Source organism: Triticum dicoccoides, chromosome 3B (genome assembly GCF_002162155.2).
Source record: "Triticum dicoccoides isolate Atlit2015 ecotype Zavitan chromosome 3B, WEW_v2.0, whole genome shotgun sequence".
NCBI lineage: Eukaryota > Viridiplantae > Streptophyta > Magnoliopsida > Poales > Poaceae > Triticum > Triticum dicoccoides.
The window spans coordinates 268,121,085-268,141,491 of NC_041385.1; the positions used below are offsets into that span (position 1 = coordinate 268,121,085).

At 39.5% G+C, this 20,407-nt stretch overlaps 1 protein-coding gene across 5 annotated transcripts; it reads right to left on the bottom strand.

Moving 5' to 3' along the window:
• Positions 1-2,587: 2,587 nt before the first annotated feature.
• Positions 2,588-20,136, bottom strand: LOC119275873 (exportin-7-B-like). 5 transcript variants are annotated; one of them, XM_037556803.1, is made up of 30 exons: positions 19,973-20,135; positions 18,928-19,146; positions 18,525-18,834; positions 17,876-18,036; positions 16,805-16,870; positions 14,591-14,708; positions 14,371-14,480; positions 14,178-14,273; positions 13,566-13,689; positions 13,240-13,307; positions 12,125-12,211; positions 11,888-12,040; positions 11,690-11,791; positions 10,014-10,073; positions 9,827-9,948; positions 9,655-9,742; positions 8,014-8,118; positions 7,811-7,912; positions 7,685-7,737; positions 7,535-7,601; positions 7,313-7,447; positions 7,119-7,231; positions 6,944-7,037; positions 6,605-6,824; positions 6,020-6,150; positions 5,058-5,210; positions 4,652-4,780; positions 4,474-4,572; positions 4,325-4,363; positions 2,588-3,221 (listed from the first exon to the last, which is right to left on the bottom strand). In XM_037556803.1, exons 3-30 carry the CDS (start codon positions 18,772-18,774, stop codon positions 3,084-3,086), a joined length of 3,183 nt encoding a protein of 1,060 aa, XP_037412700.1. In that variant the 5' UTR covers positions 18,775-18,834; positions 18,928-19,146; positions 19,973-20,135; the 3' UTR covers positions 2,588-3,083. The 5 variants fall into 5 exon arrangements, with proteins under 5 accessions (XP_037412700.1, XP_037412699.1, XP_037412696.1 ...); XM_037556802.1 differs by having other exon boundaries at positions 7,535-7,598; positions 7,811-7,915; XM_037556799.1 differs by having other exon boundaries at positions 7,811-7,915.
• Between the last annotated feature and the right edge of the window lie 271 nt (positions 20,137-20,407).

Here is a 20,407-nt window from a genome sequence, read left to right on the forward strand (position 1 = left end):
TTTCTTGTCAAGAAACAACACCCTTTTCAGTACATCATCTGCAAATTTGATTCACTTAGTGTTACTCGTAACTGAATTCCTTTGATAGTGTGAAAGAAAGCGAACTTGAGCCAAGGTGATGGTGATGGAAATGAATGAAAGAAAGAGAAGCTGGTAAGGTGACCTACCTACCATTTTCAAACCAAGACTTTCTGTTTTGTGACTGGTCTTACTGTTTTGAAATTGTGCCCTGGCTGAATTTTCTCAACTGTAATTCTGTTGGTGGGGATGCTCAAGATACCGTAATTTTGTACCCACACCTAGCGACAATGTACATGTGCACACTACTCCATTACCAAAACATTTTGATATCCTCATTGACTGATTTCCTGAGTGAACGTTTCCAAAACTAGCAGATCATGATCTTGATATCGATATATTGCTAGTATTCCTAATTTCTTGATTGAAAAGTAACATGAACAATTTTGCAGGATGCCTACCACAAAGATGAGCAGAGAGCAGGGGAGTTCACTGGAATGGAGCCGCTGGTGGCCTGGCCGTAGCCGTGGAGGAGGTGGGGGCGGAGGAGGAGTTGAGCGCTGGCCAGGGTCAGGCGGGGCAGGAGGTGAGCGCTGGCCTGGAGGAGCCCGGCGGAGAAGCAGGGGCGACGAGGGGCCTGGCGGAGGGGCAAAGAGGAGCGCTGGCCTGGAGGAGCCTAGAGGAGGGGCAAAGAGGAGCGCTGGCCTGGAGGAGCCTGACGGAGGGGCGCTGGCCTGGAGGAGTCCGACGGAGGGGCGCTGGCCTGGAGGAGCCCGACGGAGGATGGAGGAGTCCTGGACTGGAGGGGTGCTGCCTCGCGGATGGAGGAGGAAGACGATCTGTTTTCAAACGAGGGGTATTTCTGTACTTTTGTGCGTTTTCACCTGGTCGGAGAGGAACTCCCAACGACAATTATTTCGGAACGGAGGGAGTACAACACAGTGTATATAGTATGTATACCTAGCTTTTTGGCAAAAATAATGGGTACTCAGTTGAATACCCTTGAATTGAGGTGGGCCCGCCCCTGGGGTCAACCAATGCCTGGGAATGTATCTGAGATGTGCTGTGAATGATACACCAAAGCAGTGGGCAACTTGGCTACCTCTAGCTGAATTCTGGTATAACTCTACTTATCACTCTGCCTTGGGATGTACCCCATTCAAAGCACTCTATGGACATGAGGCAAACTTGGAAAATCTGCCTCAACCCTTGCAATCACAACAATTGGAATTGCGGGACTGGCTTAATGAAAGGCAACAGTATTCGGAATTTTTGCATCAGCACTTGAAGAGAGCTCAAACCAAGATGAAGTCTGATGCTGATAAGAACAGGACTTTCAGAGAATTCATGGTGGGAGATACAGTGTTCTTAAAACTGCAACCATATGCTCAAGCTTTTGTGGTCAACAAACCTTACCCAAAGCTGGCAATGAAGTTCTTTGGACCTTATAAAATTTTGGGGAGGGTGGGCACAGTAGCTTACAAGTTGGAACTGCCACCCACTAGTCAGGTACACCCTGTGTTTCATGTGTCTCAGTTGAAGACTCATGCGCCAGATCATATACCAGTCTATTCGGCATTGGCAGAACCACCACTGCTTAATGGGATGAATGTAGTCCCCGAAGAAATTTTGGACAGACGCCTAGTCAAGAAAGGGAATGCTTCCTTGCTCCAAGTTCTCATCAAATGGTCTGGGTTGCCAGCAGCAAGTGCTACTTGGCACCAGCTTGGGGACAAACTGAAACTTCAGGGGGAGCTCATGTCATAACTGCTACGTTGAAGATCGCACCAGCACTAACAGGAGTACGTCTTCGAGGGAAGGAGGCACAATCAAGTGGTGGGATGGCGACCGAATACTCGGACCTGGCAGTGGGCTTGTAAGCACGGTTATATAACGTGCACAGTAGATAGTCCTGGGCATCCTTGAATTGATCCCCTTTTCGTCCTCCTCTGTACCCGGCTATATCTTCTTCTCCCCCATGACTTTCTATCTATGGAAATCGAGGTTCACCTATGGCAAGGATATGACAAAACTGCACTCCATTTTGATACCTTCCGTTCACTAACTGTGCTTGCTCCTAATTTTCTTATTGTTGCTTTCTACAAAATCATTTTTAATACTTGCAGATATGACATTTGACCAAGTTACCATACAATGCAAGGTCCGTTTGGACACATTGATGCAATTGGCTTCATGGCATCCGAAATTCTTCTCGCAGCTTTGTGCACTTAATTCTGGGTGTTTCTTCGCTTCTCCAATAATCTTCGCAAGAGCTAGGCATCTCTATTCACAGTGGCCTAATTTCAATCAACAAACTGTAGAAGAGTAAGAAGCATACACAGATGCAATGGACGGGCAATAAAGGCTGGTGTTGATCAAAACAATTACTATGTCGAATACCATAAACCAAACAATATGTGCTGCCAAGCAAATGAGTCGTGGTCAAGCAGGACTCCGTTGGCCAGTCGGCTGTTCCAAGCACTTGAAATAGAACTCTGGAAAGCACCGACTGAATAAATTGGCGGCCACCCCCATCACCTGCACAAAACCCGACAGAGACAACAAACTATATATGGCGACAGATTGATACTGTACAAAAGATGTTAAAAGACGGTATTGATGTACATGGGGCAAGGTTTCCCCTCTCTCCCAGACTACCAATTCCACATTTTAGCAAGCCAACATGGCCATTTACATCATTTCCATTCTAACTTTTAAACCAATGAATTAGGTAAGTGATGGCTGTTGTCCCCCTAACAACTTGGGGAAACACCAATCACGATGAATGTTGCTGTACAAGCAAAGGGATGCAGAGTAAAACAAGTCAATCCCCACCATTCACCATTCTGTTACGGACAACAAGCTAAGAGACTTATAACTGATTTTCACCACAGCATGCAGCAACAGAGCCCTATATCTTTCAGCCAATGCAAACTAAACTGGGTTTTCTGAGCACAAGTTTCTTTTTCCAACGAATGGTGATTCCTATGATGCAAACAATTTGGTATTTACAGCAATGCAGAAGCGCCTCCTCCTTCAAACTTGCAGGTAATTCTGAACGACTGTCACTTCGCTCGGAAATCATGTCTGAATGTTGTGAGATTTTGAGTGAATCTGTCTCTGTTCTTTGGTTCCAAGCTCCTTGTGACATCAGTCATGAGCTTATCGAAACACTGTGAGAGGCGTTGTTGCTGATCTAAAGGCTGCAAACAACAGATGTGTTAGCTCTTACATCGATATAATTACAGTAACACAAGAAGGAAAATTGGAAGGATCAGCGTAACTATCATAGCATAACTCTAGTGAGATGACAGTGTTCAAACTACAGAAGATATCCTGTTTAAGGAAACAAACAAATAGTTCACCCAGTGTTATTTTTGACAGGGAGGCCCAGTATATTATTTATTTTCACATGTGCTACTTCCTCCGATCCATATTAATTGTCGCACACTTAGTACAACTTTAAGGGAGTACTTGAAATAGATTATTCCAGTACTATCGACAATTAAGATGTCATCGAAAGATAGTTCAGTTAGAAATATGTATTATCCTTGAAATAGATTATTCCAGTACTATATACAATTAAGATGTTAGCAAAAGATAGTTCAGTTAGAAATATGTACTCCCTCCGTCCGGAAATACTTGTCGGAGAAATGCATAAAAATAGATGTATCTAGAACTAAAATACATCTAGATACATCCATTCCTCCGACAAGTATTTCCGGACGGAGGGAGTATGATATTTCCTCACCAACTTGATATGCTTTACTACATGTGAAATCAAGATATCACAAGGTAACTTCAATAGACTAGTTGCAGCCTCTAGTATACTCCCTCCATCCGGAATTAACTGTCGCTGAAATGAAACGCGTCTAGATACACTCATTTCAGTGACAGTTAATTCCGGACGGAGGTTGTATTTTTTTCATACCAAACATAACTGGTACGTAAATATATTAAAAACTTCTATAGTTCATCTTCTCCTAAACATTTCCCACAGGAACAACGCTAATGGAGTTATAAGGATCACTTTTCATAAAGTTACTTATTCTGCAATGTGACTATCAAGCAAACATTGTTGAAAGCTTTGATGATATCTGCATATTCACAGTTTCTGGTGCAATCCTAAAAATTAATACCACCTAAGAAGAACACCTGGAACAAGAAACCTAGCCCTCCTGAATTACGTCAGATGTATGTGCCCATATGTACCATCTATTTGACAAAATGAAGTTCAACAAATGAAGAAAAATAAGGGGAAAGGACAAAATGTATAATGGAACTTAGAGCAAAAGAGCAATCTAACCTGTGATGCTAATACCTGTGATCTCAGATCACTAAACATCTGCATGCCAAAACAGAAAAATTAATCAAAATTACATGAAAACAGTACGAACTAGGAAGAGAAAGAGAGAACAGGAACATGGTTACTAACAACAATAATAAGAGAGGCACCTGTTCACTGATCATTATCAAACTAAGTATTGGTCTACTGAGACTCCACTGGTTACCCGCATCCTCGAAGATAATGATTTCAAAAAGTGACTTCAGTATCTGTTGCAGAAAAAATTATTATTATTATCATTACATAGCAACCTTTTCGAATATGGTACAAAAGTTTAGCGTCACAAACCTGAGGAAATAAACTGGGGAGCTCCCCAATATGTCGAGCAAGATTCAGTGCAGCTGGTGATGGTGGATTATCACCAGCTGTTATATTGTTAAAATAGAAAGCAGCCAAGCTATCAATGGCAGAAGCGCACTGCCAAAAGAAAAAAATAGAATGCATATAACCCAAACAGCAATAGTATCAGGCATATACATAAGTAACAGAAAGAATTTTTTGCAACAAAATGTGATAAACTAGCTTCAGGCATATACATAGTAGATAATAGAACTTCATTATTCTTTGTTGTGGTTACAAGTTGTGAAGCAAGTTATCCCTTAGAACACCATAACTCAGGCACTGATCCATCACTAGTGTCATGTTGTTATTACAGGAACATTTCCAGGTGGTAAAGAGAACCATAGTGACATACCTGTGTTGATATTCCTGTATCTAATCCTTTCAAGCCAGATTCAAGCGAGGTGACAATATGCACAAATGTGCTTGTGTCCAAATTGAGGACAGAATTGATAGTGATATGGTTGTTGAAAAGAACTTCCATATATCCATAGTATGCTTTTGAAAGCTGAAATAAATCAACAGCAATGATATGTAAAACAGATGCATCTACGTGACCACAAAATGCGGATTGTCACAACATGATCATCATGGAGGTCCGCGTATTTGCATATTGTCCATGGTTTAACCTACAAAAACATGATCCACACTACAAACAAAGGATACTACTACTCTTTAGACATGACCTATCATAACCAGCGCACAGCAAAAAAAAGCAAGGTGCAAACAAAGGATATGGCTTACAATCCTGACTCCTGTTTTTACATACTCCCTCTGGTCACTTTTATAAGACGTTTAGACAATTCAGACAGTGCCCAAAACAGTTCAGTGTCAGCTGTCCAAAACATCTTACAAAAAAGAACGGAGGCAGAATATTATATTTGATTGAAATGTAGAATAATACGGGTTGGAATACGAATTATACTGTTTTAAATCTTTAGGTCATAGAACAGAGCAAAAATTCCTCATGGAAAAGATTCTGGACACCACTACTTTCCATAAACCGTTCAGTATGTGAACCCTGGTTGCATATGCACCCACAGCATATTACTTTTAACACACCAACCATGTAAATACATGAGATTACTTTATTAAGAAAGGATTTACTCAGTCACATTGGTACCACAATTTTGGTTCAGTTTCCGATGACCGAACTGTTGCATATGCCAAGGATACACGTTCTATGTGAAAAAGAGACAACAACTTCACTTCTTCAGTGCTATAACACTTAACACAAATGTTTTCAGATAGCTAACAAACATAACATAGGAAAACAATCGTAACTAAATTCCAAAGATGGCATGAATAACTTGATACCTTTTTAAATGTCAATATGTCAGACAACGGAATTGACAGAGTCATCTTTAAAGATATATCAAGGGCATCCGCAAGTGCTCTGTCACCATAAAGCTCGAAGACACCAAAATTGACATAGTTCCCACATAGGGCTGCACATGCAATTCAAGTGAATGCCAGTCAAAAGAACAGTAAATTATCAGCAAGAAGAGATTACAATTCCACAACACGATTCAAATATTTTTATGTGACAACGATATAAACACAGCAATAAGCAGCACTATTATCTTATTATAACCCTAATAATGCAAATAAACCTCAGGTTAAAAACACGGCCCCATAAAACCTCCTAGAATCTGAATAAAGTTGCCTCCTACAACCAAAAGGCTTTTCACAGAAACCAGCCAAAATGTATAATTCACAAAATTTGCCCTTAATAGTCCCCTTGAAACAAGGATCTCTTTCAAGTGGCTGAAACAAATATACTACTACCACATAAGTCCTTGAACATTTGTATCATATACAATGAAATTAACATCGGCAAAAACGTAAGCAACCGGCGGTCACAAAAGAAAATATGTTTCAAAACACAATACGCATACTCACCCCTTGAAAGAACAGTCAATGAAATCCATATGCCTTTGTATTTACTTCTATAAATATTAGTGCCATTTGGAAGCAATAAAATCCGTGAACCATAAGCCACAATCAGCTTACTAATCTCCCGGAACAGAAGGATCCCATTTGGTGATGATGAATCAAATGTCAATCGTTGAGCCTTATTCAAAACAAATTCAGACATGAACTTAAGTAAGGGTGTGGTGACCTGCATGTGATGATGAATGAAGAGAAGATTAATAAGCCATGGATTCTAGATAACAAGGTTAAGCTCAATAAAAGCAAAGTGTCCCAAAAAATGTAACATTAGTGATCATTGACAATAACCTCTGGTTCATCAGTCAGCAGGGAGATGGCTCTCAACAGAAGAGGCATGCGAGACGGATACAACCAGTCAAATAGGAGGCCGTAAGTCCTGCGGCTGAATTAGATCAACAAAAGAGCAGTTAGTTTCCAAATTTTACAAATTATTGGAACACTTGTGTATGTTCAGAGAATACACCTGTTTGTGGCCATAGCAATGCCTCGTAGATCTCTCATCAAACCAGTAAATGCGTACTTTACAACATCAGTCCGGAAAGCAGCATCAGCACTTGCCTCCAAATTAACTGCAACCTACAGTAAAAACAAAGAAGAAAATCAGATAACAAATGTGATAAAAAATATATACTAACACAAAAATTACAAGCTATGCACCTGCAGAAGTGGCTCCATGAAACTTCGGAATTTTACTGGGCCATCCTCCATGAAGACCAAGCAGCCCAGGATGTAGTAGAAGTTAGTTCTACTGCGGACACATCTGTATTCTTCAAGAAACAGAAAATTTTCCCGCTGGCAGTATGAATAGTCAAAACAGAATCATTTCCAAGACCGAGAAGTGCAGATATCTATCAAATGAAAGTAGTGTGAAGCACTTACAGAATGATTTGCAATAATGAACTTTGTACTCTCCAGCTTGAGAATAAGCTTTCCAGTCATATAGCTGCTATGGCAATACAAGATGAAAATAAAAATCATGATGCTAAACATGAGAAAATGAAAACTGAATACATAAATCTACAAGTTTACCCAGATGCAAGCTCCAGGAACAGTGACAGAGTATGATCAATAACATCTTCGCACTGTATACACATCAAAGGTTAGCAACACCTTATAGATCAAAGTCAAAGCTGAAATCAGTAAATGAATAGTCACCTCAGCATAGCACTTCAGATTTGTAGCTATTTTCCCAACAATGACGTTGAGTAAAACTAAATGGTCAGTCAGTCCAAGAAGTTCAGACAATCTTGCATACAACTGCTGCAGCAAAGAAGCAGTGCTTTATAATATGACAGAAAGGTATATCAAGATGCAGTACAAATAATATCAATCTGTCGTATAATTTCATGTTTCTAAACCTTTGAAGCATGCATGGCTTGGTCCCCTACATATGACCTTCTGAAATTTTGAACAAAGATGAGAATAGCTCGATCAAGCCTTTGCTTACTTATTTCTTGATATCTCTGCAAAGAAAAGATAATGAGTTACAATTCACATAATAAGCTTGTGCCGCTTATAAATAAATGCTGGTAAGCAAAGTAAAGCCCTGATCTGATGGCATGCCATATAAGGATGAAAGAACAACAACAAACTCATGCAAGTCCAGCAAACTGAAGATGAATTTGCTCAGAACCAAGTTTAGAGAACCAAAAATGTTTTTGGTGAAATTGGTTTTAAACCACTAGATATCCAAAAAACCAATACATTGGCATACAAAGCAAATTATTTGGATTAAGGAACAAGCTCTATGGCCCCGTGGCAGATTGTGAGCATCACAGCAGGGCCCATGGCCATCCACAATCCTCAACCTCATCATTCATGCACATGCACCAGATCAGTAGCAGTTAGATCCAATCACGAGTCCTCAACAAACAAACCCTAGAACATAAGGAGAGGCTGCCATGTCACAAGCAACTCCTTGTGAATCCTTCTCCCTCTCCCTATCTCTCGCAGCCACAGCGAGAGCAAAGGCCGACGGCAACCATTGACATGGCCAGCAATTTTTGACAACCTGGTGTGATGAGCATCTCTTGGTTTCCAGGTGAGTGTATAATGTGTTTGACCACTTCAAGTCAGAGATATGTCCTTCTACCATGTAGCATGGTAAGGTGTTTCAGTCAAAGCTCGCTACTGGAGCAAACCTCGCACTACTCCCCAGCTCCGCACTACGAATTTGCAAATCTCAACAGACTGCCAGTGTTGAGCCAAGGAAGGAGGGGATGAGGCCAAGTCATCGTGCCCTGGGCAAAACGCGTGCTACAATGGGTCACAAATCTCACAAGGGTGAGACAACTCCAAAAACACGTCCGTAGTTCAGATTGCAGGCTGCAATTCTTTGTACGTGATCTAACGTGCATTGTGTTTTAACCAAAAACCCAAACCGAATTGTCACCAAAGTTTCAGTTTACAAAAAACTAGTACTAGCTGTTTCTGTTGCTGTTTTCAACTATGCAAATTAGTACAAAAACCAAAACCAAGTTTTCGCTTAACTGAATGTCCATACAAGTGAACCTAACAAGTAGCCCATACAAGTAGACTATTTCAGTAACACGAGTGGCACTGGATGTAGGGTGCACGTCAAACAGTAAGTGTTTATGGGGGCTGTTGTTTCCGCCATTTCACTATACCCTCAAATTCATTATTTTTTTTGCCTAAAGTGAACCTAACAGGTAGCATTGGGACAAAAATATGGTTGCTGTAAAGAAAACTGAACACTTCCAAAATTAGTCATTTGAAGAAGGGCAGTTGCAATTTTACAAGGGAATGGAGAAATAGGTGGTTGGACATTTATGGTATAGCTGGGCAAAAGGTCAACACTGTTAAACTGTGAAGATTCTTGAAAAATAATGTTGTTCCAAAAACCAAAAGAACATGTCTAATAGCATTACCATTACTACGTATGCAGGCATCTATATCAGATAGCACATAAAAAAGGAAAATCATCCTGCTAGCAAACTAGCTCATCCTTCATGTCAAGCGACGAGATAGTTTCACCTAACCTGTGCGTGCACCCCTGTGTCAGTAATATTTATCAACTGTAACACACGAGCCGCAAGTTCCGCATCGAATAACTCCTGTGAATCTTGGCTGCAGAAGAAAATGGCGAACCTTGTTTGTGAAAAGAATATTAGAAAAAGAGAAGGCAAACAGCAAACAAAATTAATTACTCACCTGCAACCCACAGTCTGCCTAATCTTGAGAATAGCTGCAATTATGTGGACCATCCATGCAATTTGCCCTTCAATGACAGACAGCTCAGCTGCATCTCCAGAAGCTGGTAATCTTGACCTTGCCTGTACAAATATTTTACTTTGAATCTCTTCTCGAATAAGAAAAATGAGAAACAAAACTGACATACCGTATAAGCTTGTAGAAGAGGCTCCATGATATTAATGATGAAGAGGCTACAGCTTTCATACTGCAAACTCATCAAAAGAAAGTAACTATCAGGGCATGCAATATAAAAAAATTAAGCAAGTCCAAAAATCCCAAAAAAACAAGGACTTTCTTTTTCTAGAGAACATGCAAAGCCTTGCATGTAAATTTCTTGGAAGAAACAACAACATATAGAAGGGAAGGCCGCCAAGAGGTCACAAAGCCTCTCAGCGAACAAGCCGGGCCAAAAAAACAACAATGTCCTAAGGGGTTTCACGTAACTACTGCATCCTGATGTCAAGGAAATCAGTGATTGATGTAATTCTATAGAAGGCAAACAGATAAAAGGAAGCCGGCGTTTTGCTACAGAAAAACTTATATTTAAAAAGGCACAATCACGTTTAGGAAACAATGAAATCGGATATAAACACATGTATAACAATCCATGAATGCATGAAAATATAAATCAAAATGAATCCATGAAAAGGGGGTCAATGATTACAGGAATTGGTAGAACAATCATTTAACCACTGCATCCTACTATCAAAGAAATCACTTGTGATTGAAGTAATTCTATAGAAGGCAAATAGATAAAAAGTAGCAGAAGATTTGCTAAAGAACTTATTTAAAAAGGCACAATAGCATTTAGGAAACAATGAAATCAGATATAAACACTCGTAGTGGTGAGTGGTGACTGGTGACTGGACATGCATAACAACTCCATCCAAATCTCAATTGAAGGAATTATAAGCCTTCGTATATACGTCCACCATTCTATAGAAATATAAATCAAAATGAATCGAAGAAAAGGGGGTTGATGATTATGGGAATCAGTAGAACAATCCTAATCAAAGTATCAAACCCTCATACCGAGTTGAAGGGCCTACAGCTACAATCTGTAAGGAAGAAATTGTATCATGGTTCATAGTAAGAAATAGTGCAGGTAAAGAATTATGGATGAATTTTATACCTCAACGATCTCATATACTGAAATGTAACTTAAAATAGTTTTACACGAGTTGTCCAGATTTCTCTAATAGATCAGGGTGTAGAGTACATATATTCCTTCACATCAGTCAGTCCAAAACTCAGAGTTGAACAGCACAGTTGATTCAGCAAAAATATCATGTGTGGTCACTAAAATTTCGTCAACAACTTAACAAATGCAACAAGATGAAGACTATAATGCTTGTCTGCTGCCTTATCTTTGTGTAGACTCTGAATTCAAACAAAGCACTCAATGTAGAGAATATTCTGAGGTTGCGAACAGTTTGTCAGCATCTTAAAAAATCAAGATGAGTAGCAGAATGGTCCTCTATTGCATTATCTATGTGTAGATTGCGCTGTTTTGGCAGCCCGAAAACTCTTGAGTTGAATACATAAGCTTACTGGACATGCTAGTGAGAGCACAAAGGTAAATATCACATGCTCGATCCAAAACTGACACATGCAAACCCCTTAGCCACATTTACTGAAAAACTGGAATAGGGGCTAAATACAACTGATGGAATGCATCCAGATGAGAAAGCAAATAAGGCATCTTATTTTCAGTTTACGAAAAGCTGGAATGTGTCCATGTTTACCGAGTCAAATCAATGTTTTGAATACAAAAGATATAATATATTAAATCAGAAAGAAAAAATTATGATGTAGCAGCACCTTGAATCTACAAAGATAAGGAAGACTCTCCAGCTGATCCTGGAGACTTTCCGCATTTTCTAATGGATTATCTGGGTCTGGTGAGTTGTCCGCAAAGCTGGCCTGTGATGAACAGAAATGACATAATAATAAGAATGGCAAACAGTTTCTTCTTAGACTGAAATAAAAAAGTAGTTGACCTCTCACAGAAGAAGGTACCTGGACAGAATTAATTCTAGAAGTGATAAAACCCTCCGTAATTTTGGGTACAGTTTCATCAAGCAGACTTGGTGTATCGCCTTTCAAGTAAGGCACAGATGTCACCAGCCTTGACCAGAGACTTAAAAGATAGTAGACGCTATTACTGGCCCACTACAAAATAAATAATTGGTATCATACCAAAGTCACAACACGCAACAATCAACAAAGATAAAGTGAGCAAGAAGAAAGACAAACCTGCCATGATAGCAACGATTTAGTTGTAAATTCTGCTACGAGACCAAGCCATTCACCATAGAACTCAACATTCAGAAGCTCTGATAACTGCGAGGTATAATAGATCAAATGTTCAAAACATTTAATAAAAAATCGAATAATTCCTAGCCTGAAGGATCCCTCTTCTACCGAGGCATCACACATGGGGCATAAAATCAGTACAAACATGAAGTAAGCTAATTAATAATTTGACCCAAAAATGGATAACAACCAAATTTAAACCAAATCACCTGGATGTAGGCATTCCCAATATGACATAAATTAGATTCACAAAAATAAACAACTAGGGAGTATCACAGAATAATATGATACAGTTTGATAGAATGTTGCTTCAATCACAAATCACAGATTAAGTTGCACTATTTTCGACTAAACAAATCAATTCATGGCAAACTTTGAATAGAAAAACAACATTAATATGTTTTCGCTTGAAGACAAGTAAAATTGCAATTTGAACATAACAACAGAAATAAGTCATAGCTCACTAATACATGGTATATTTGGCAAGAGAAAAACAACTACAACCATACAAAACTGAGAGATGTCATTATCCAGCAACAAGTTTATTTACAAAAATGAACCCCAAAAATATACAAAAATGGAACCCCCAAAAACATCATACATGGGGGAGCCATAAACCACAACAGGTCACCACTTAAGACATTGACAAGAATAATGATCGTGATATGAATACAATGTTCCATCAAGTACAGTGATGTTTGTTTATGGCTACCATTTCAAATAATACATCAGCAGTCACAGCACAGAATGATGGAACTCAAGTATAGCATAATTGGTTGACCGATTTTTGTCATTGATAAAGCTAAAAGATTTGGAGAAGCTACAAAACCAAAATAGTACTAGCTCATGCATCCAATACCAGGAGAGCGAACTTTGGTAAAAACTACATGCATACTTCACAGCTGTTGCATCACTATCATTACTGCAATGGATAAGTTTGTCTGTAGTCTACTAATTACTTAAAGAAACAAATATAAACATAAACATATCTTTGGTCACAGAACAGACAAGAATTGAAGTAGGGTTATTCTTAATTTAAGTAACAATATCACAACCTGGTAATTCACTTTAAAACGTCCCAGAAGACGGCAGAACTCATGGTAATTTCCATGATCAGCGAGACCTGTTAATGGTAAGTCAAAATAAATTACATAAAATTATTTAATTCTTTCCACAGGTGCATCGGTAAGCTATGACTTGTAATTCAATTCAAGACTTTAGGTTCATGCAACTAGTAATTAGCTAGTCAACTTAAATGCTTCTTAACTGGTGAATAACAGGTTTGTTCCCTTCACTAAAGGACTTCAATCTAAGACTATTGTTCTGAACTGAAAAACAGCACTATTAACAATCTTGCAAGCAAAACATAGAAGTGCTAAACCTTGGCCTGTTTGGAGTATCTCCCTGGTGCCTGACATCAGATGTGAGAGAAACTGGGACCTGGCAGGGTCTTCCACAAAAAGACTTCGCCTGACAGAAGCAAGTCTGACAAGACATTCCAAAGCCTGTAGAAAACAAGGCCCATGCACAGATACATAAGACAAGCATTTCTCGAAGAAAAAAATCGATGTAAAATTCATGACAAAATTAAAATATGCTTCTCAGACTCAGATATCACCAGGAAAATACTGCTGCTACATCGGAGTCAATCAAAATATTAAACATCAATATTTCATGACTTGCAGGTTCTAATAGCTAGTAACATACCAATACTAAATACTCCCTCCGTTCCTAAATTTAAGTCTTTGTAGAGATTCCACTATAAACCACATACGGATGTATATAGATGCATTTTAGAGTGTAGATTCACTCACTTTGCTCCGTATGTAGTCCATAGTGGAATCTCTACAAAGACTTATATTTAGGAACGGAGGGAGTATATAATACCCAGCCAACCAGAAGGTCGTTTAAGCATGCAGAACCGTGGATTACTGGTGGTACATTTGCAGAATGTACTACTGATAACACAGCATTTAGATCACTTAAAATGTACCTCTTTTGAAACAGATGTATCATTGACTTTGTAGTAGTCAAAAAAGATCTGAACAGTGGAAGGATCTTGAAGGAGAGGCCTCCAGGATGCAGGAAGCTGCATGAAGATATAAATATGCGTAAACTACAGGAAAAGGCAAAAAAAAAAGAAGTGTCCGTTTAATAGGAAGCTAAAAATTAAGCAACCAATATACCTGCACTGTTCCAAATTCTTCAGAGCTCTCATCCACTGGAGAACCAACAAAGTCAAATGACAAGCACCTCAATGCAAGCGAAATAGGAACACGCCTTAGCTCATCTGGTACTGTAATTTAAGAAGAATTGTATTAGTTGGTGGAAATGAAATCAGAGTAGGTATTCTAATAAAGTCTACTGGAATGACACATCATGCCCACGTAACACCTCGAACATCACCTTCACTTTTCAGTTGGTGTAATGAGGTAAGAGAAATTTGGAAAATCTGCAGAAGAAACTGGTCCTTGAATGAAGTTGCAATTTTTCTGTGAAGTGTCAAAGGCATTGCAGAGTTTGCCTACATGCATAAAAAAGATAATAAACATTCAACTTCCTCATACAGTATGCTTAAGAAAGGGAAATGATTGATACAAGAAATGAGCATTACACTATTAATAGTACTGAAAAAAGGAAAATAAGTCAACTATAACAACTAAAAATCATGACCAGAAGCGATGATGCTAGTCATAAACACCAAAAGCTAAAGGTAGTTTCCAATATGACTAGAACAGTTAACTGTATACCGATAACTTTAATTGGTCCAACTATTCATAGAGTGGTTACAGAAACACAAAGAAGTAATGTGTTCAATTGAAACTAGTAGAGAGTAGAGATGCAATTAGGATATTTTTCTTTTGCGTTAAGCTAGTAAGCTAGCTATCAATGTGCCAGAACAATGACTAGGTTTCGAGATCTTATGGGTTTCAACTCTAGCCTACCCCAACCCTAAGCTATGTGTATTCTTTATTCATGTTATGAAGAGCACAACACTTGGTTCCACCTTCAATGCAAACGGAACTCCCGTTATGAGGAGTTGAAAGTAACGTTCAATCATCTATCCAGAAGTAACAACAAAAGGCGGAAAAGGAAAAGAAGGCCATAAAAAAATTGGATGAGAGGTCATACTAACAGATGACCTGCAACAGCTTCAAGCAGTTGTAAAACTGTCAGACTTCGCCCACTAGCAACTAAGTGAGACCGCACCTATCACGATTGATACTAAATCCCTTCTAAAAAATTAGTGCGCATGTGGAATCCATATAGGGTATGGAGTAAATTAGAGAATTTATTCCAAAAATAAGAAAGCATGCACGCATACAACAGATGTAAACCAGTAATTAATCTCTGAATATGTACAAGATACAGGCTGTCTGGAGAAGAGACCAACTTTGACTGATAGCCATCAAATCTGTGGGATGAATAATCAGGATGAATGGATCCACTTTCCCCGTATATCTCAAACTTAAACTTGTAGTTTCTAAAATTAGCATGGAGATATAAATGAAGATTGAACATCGGTGAGCCAACCATCCCTATTAATTAATACTCCCTCAGTTTCTTTTTACTTCGCGTATAAGTTTTGGTCAAAGTCAAACTACACAAAGTTTGACCAAATTTATATTAAAAAATATGAACATCTACAATACTTAAACTATATAATATGAAAATACATTTCATGGTGCATCTGAAAATGTTGATTTCATATTGTGAATGTTGATATTTTTTAATATAAAGTTAGTCAAACTATGCAAAGCTTGACTTTGACCAAACCTTATATGCAGACTAAAAAGAAACAGAGGGAGTATCAAATACACCTGCTTATTAATATTGGTAGGATTAAACAGTAATATTCTAACCATTAGACTAGTCACAATGGGTAGTAACTTAGACTAGTAACATGCAACACTTCATTTATTAGGTTGTAGACTCATCTTGTCCTGGTATGTGTGATGTTACAGTAACTAGCTATGTTACCACATGCCCCTCTTTCCTCATTAATTACTCGCCACATCATCTGTTTTGCCTAGAGATGTGTGATGTTACCACCTATGTTACTCCCACTGTGGGTAGTCTTAGGACTGTGCATGCTCTTTTGCATGCCAATAATGACATCTAGTACGAATGTAGTGAGCCACATTGTTTACAAGGCGTCCTGCCTTAGACGCTTAGGCGATAAGGCGCCCTGGCAGCGCCTTACAAATATGCCCGCTTTAGGCGCTTAGGCGTCAGAGCAGGTGGTGCTCGCTTTAGGTCGCCTTTTTTTTGCGGGAGCGCTTTAGGTCGGCTTAACACCTTATAAACAATGGTGAGTGGTAAGTCCATCGTGTTCGCTAGTACTTATACACTCTTAACTCACACACAGTGTCCTATGAATGTACGTGTTAGTGGTTCTATGCCCATGGAAGCTAGATATATCCGTCAATAAAACTGTGCATGACGAATAACGTTAGACAACAAAAATATTGTGCAGCATTATAGAAGCAACAATGTCAACACCTTTTTTGGGAAGTCAACCAATGTATTAAGTGTTAATATAAATGCCTAACCATATTGAATAGAGAAGAAACCGTTTATGGAAACAAGATATACAGTACAAAATTTTCCAGATCTCACCTGGTTCATTTCCATTACGAGAAAATTTAGTATCTTCAATCCTATTAAATAGTGATCCTGAGATGCCTGAAGACATAAGCATAAGCAACAAATTTAGAAAACTGAATCAGATAACATTTGACACGGCATGATCTAAAAAAGTTCCAAGTGAAATTTTATTGCGGAAACCTGCTTCATTTCAATTCGCTTTCTGTAAATAGGTTGATTGTAATTGGCACTATGCTACATGCTAAAGACATGCAATCAGGTTTTGGCATGAACAAGACTTCTGCTTCATAAAACCAAAGGTGTTTTAGAAAGTTCAATTCATCACACTGACTTGTCACCCTCTTTGCTTTTTTGTATCTGGAAATGGAAATAACTATACTACAAGTACACAGCACAAGAAAGTGCATTTTGGAGCAATTAAAAATGTGATAAAATAACTCACACCGTACCAGTTCTCGGTATAATTATCAACTGAAACACTGTTAAATTTGAAAGCTGGTGCTTGCTCCTCATAGTACATTAAGAAAATCAAGTTCGATTTACCAAGGAGATGCAAAACCAAAATAATAACTCTGTTAAATACCTCCAAGAAGTTAAATTCTTAAAGCCATCAGGAATTAAGCACTATATATTTTGCTTACAACTTACCGTCTTTCTGTCTAATGAGAGTCATAACCATTGTTTATAAGGCAGTAAGGCGACCTAAGGCAAGCACCAACCGCCCTGACAGCTAAGCGACGCCTAAGTGCCTAAAGCTGGCATAATTGCAAGGCGTTGCCTGGGCACCTTGCCGCCTAAGAGTCACCTAGGCATCCAAGGCGGGACACCTTATAAACAATGGTCATAACATCCATACATTTTCACACGCAGATGCATATGTATCTGGCACAGCTGGTTATATTTTGACGGTTGGTTCTGAGGAGAAGGTTTCAGTCAACTATGACATATGGAGTCCTTACTTCAAACATGACACAACTCTACTTTAAGCAACAATACTTGTCCCAGGTATGGAGTCCATACTTAATCATGATAGGAAATTAGGCAACTCCATTACGAATGCAAAAAAACGCAAGAAATACTTACCAGAGCTAAGAAATCTGTTGCTTCTTTAAAAATCTCTCTGAATCTGTCGTCATCAAACCATCCAAATTTTGTTATCCGACATGCAAGCTGAATTAGGGAAATAGTCACAAAGTTCTGCAATTTAGGTCCTCTTGCCGCAAGGTAGTTCATGACATAATTCCCTTCACACAGATTACAAATAGATTAGTCTTTAATTAGGACAAAAAATGGCGCAGAGCACAAGTGTGTTAGGGAGGATAGAGATAAATAAGTTATCTATTTCGGCTAAAATGCATAAACATAAAAATTGAGATAAAATGAACATAAATACTTATCCCTTTCAGGTATGCTACAGAAGCACAAAAAAAGGTAAGGATAGAGTATGTACATTATCATTTCAGCTTTGTAATAAACATAAATGCTTTTAAAGACAAATAAAAATAAATTGTGAATCAAGGAAATGACAAAACTTATTCATTTGGTAACTTATACTCAACATCTGTAAATGCCCAACTACCTTGCATGGTTACATGACAAGTACAACACACACATGAATGTGAAGATATAGAAAGAGACATAAAGCCAACATGCCATGCAGATGCAACAGTTGAAAGAATCAAAACTCAATGACATGCAATATCATGCTATGTTGTCGGAAAAGAAACATTACGGATATCAAGGCGCAATTGTAGAGAAAGACTGCGATCTGACACTTGCTTCACCAAGCTTGTACTGGCCAACATCAAGGCATATGGAGTTGACGCATTGTCCAATATATATTGGCACTGCGAAATGTAGTCTCTGTTCTCTGAGAAGCACTTGAGCGTACTTTCTGCATGTGCTCTCTCAGCCGAGTCTCTAGAGTTGTAAAGCTTTTCGCACAACACCTCTAACTGTGCTAGGCTCTCCATTGAAGACATGAACAAGGAGCTCCAATTTGCCGTTTGATCAAGTATCCAGGATTAATATGCCACCAGGTTCTGAATTAATATCCACGAATTTGCATGAATGGTCATCACAAACTTAAAGTTAATGCATTAGGTATTCGCTTCAGTAGGGAACTTAAAAAGTACCATAAAAGCTCTGAAGCTGAAATATATGATTCTAGCACATGAAGAAGGATTGTCACAATACATTCATATTACAAGAGAAATGTTCCAACAACAGAGTTTCTCAGGTACAGTCTTTTCAGTGAAGCTTAATCAAAGATTAAGACACAAGACACAAGAGAAAACACCTAACAAACACTTAAATCGCCAATACCAGCCACAATCAGCCTGGGGTTGAGTGATCTGCACGGATGGAAATGCAAGACTCAGTGATGGCTAAAGAAGCACAATGACAAAATAATCATCTACCAAGAAGTTTCTGTTGCATTTTCTATAATGCACAAGTGCTCTCTAACACAAACACCCAGGGGTACAGCAAAACATAATGGCAGAGTGGCAACCTTAAAAATTAACTAAATGATGCATCTGTAAGCCATTCTATTTTACAGAGCACAAACAAACACAAATACCAGATCACAGGTATTGAACAGCACGATGAGATGACAAGTTGACAAGTATTTTGAACAGGAAATGCATGCTGCAATTGCTATGCAAATTATTCATACAAAACCCATTTCGGTATATATGCAAATTGGCAAAAGAATCACAACACTAGAAGCTTGTGGTATCATCCCCTAATCCTCAAATCACCCATCCGATTGCAACATAATAGCGTCAATGCATCAAAATCGTTCTACTTCGCCTCCTTATCCAAGGATCTAAGCACATCACGAGCCACGAGAAAGCAAAGCCGAAGATCCGATCACCATCAGAGAACAAACCAAGCAATCATCTACCCATAAACGACCACGTAAGCATCCTCGGGAGATCCGGCGAACTCCCAACACGTCGAGATCCCCCGAACCCCGAGCGACCCCGCCGAATTCCACGGCATTCCAATCCTAAAACGCCGGAACGGGCACCGCGTTGGCGGCCTGAGCTACCACCACGGGCCCGATCGAGCTCCCCGCGCTGAGGAGAGGCGAAATCGCGGCACAGGCAACTCTACGGTAGACGTCGGGCAGCAAAAGCATCGCGGCCGCGGCGATCGGGGGCGTGCCGGACCTACCTTATCCCCGTGCCTGCGGAGTCCGCGGAGGTCACTGTCCGACGGCGGCTGTGGTGGCTAGGTCTAAGGCTGCCGTCTCGGCGTGGGGATCGGAGGCGTGCGTTTTTGGGTGAGGGAGGGGTGTGGGAAACGGAAATGAGGAAGCTAAATAGGAGCGAGGACGACGGGGTGGGGGTGGGGTGGGGAGCGTGTGTGCGTGCAACGGTGGGGAGTGGGAGGGGATGATGTGCGGCGCTGTGGTGTGCCGGTGACGGGAAGTGATGGGCCGGGTTGGACTTTGCGTCTGGAGATTTCTCTGCTAGGGTTCATCCACGCACGCATCATCACTTTTGCTAGCCTATCGTCCGGTACAGCTTACGACAATGTTATTTTCTTTCTCTTTGTTTTACACAAAATACAGGTTGCTACAAGAATTCATTTTTTTAAACACGCAGG

Bases quoted from the DNA above. Each gene is read 5' to 3' on its own strand.
- LOC119275873 (XM_037556800.1), bottom strand. From the start codon at position 18,774: ATGTCTTCAATGGAGAGCCTAGCACAGTTAGAGGTGTTGTGCGAAAAG. The intron at 7,738-7,810 runs GTGACTATTCAT...ATGTGTATACAG, and splicing joins ATCTGAAGTGCTATGCTGAG to TGCGAAGATGTTATTGATCA. The intron at 4,364-4,473 runs GTGCCTCTCTTA...TTTGGCATGCAG, and splicing joins TGATAATGATCAGTGAACAG to ATGTTTAGTGATCTGAGATC.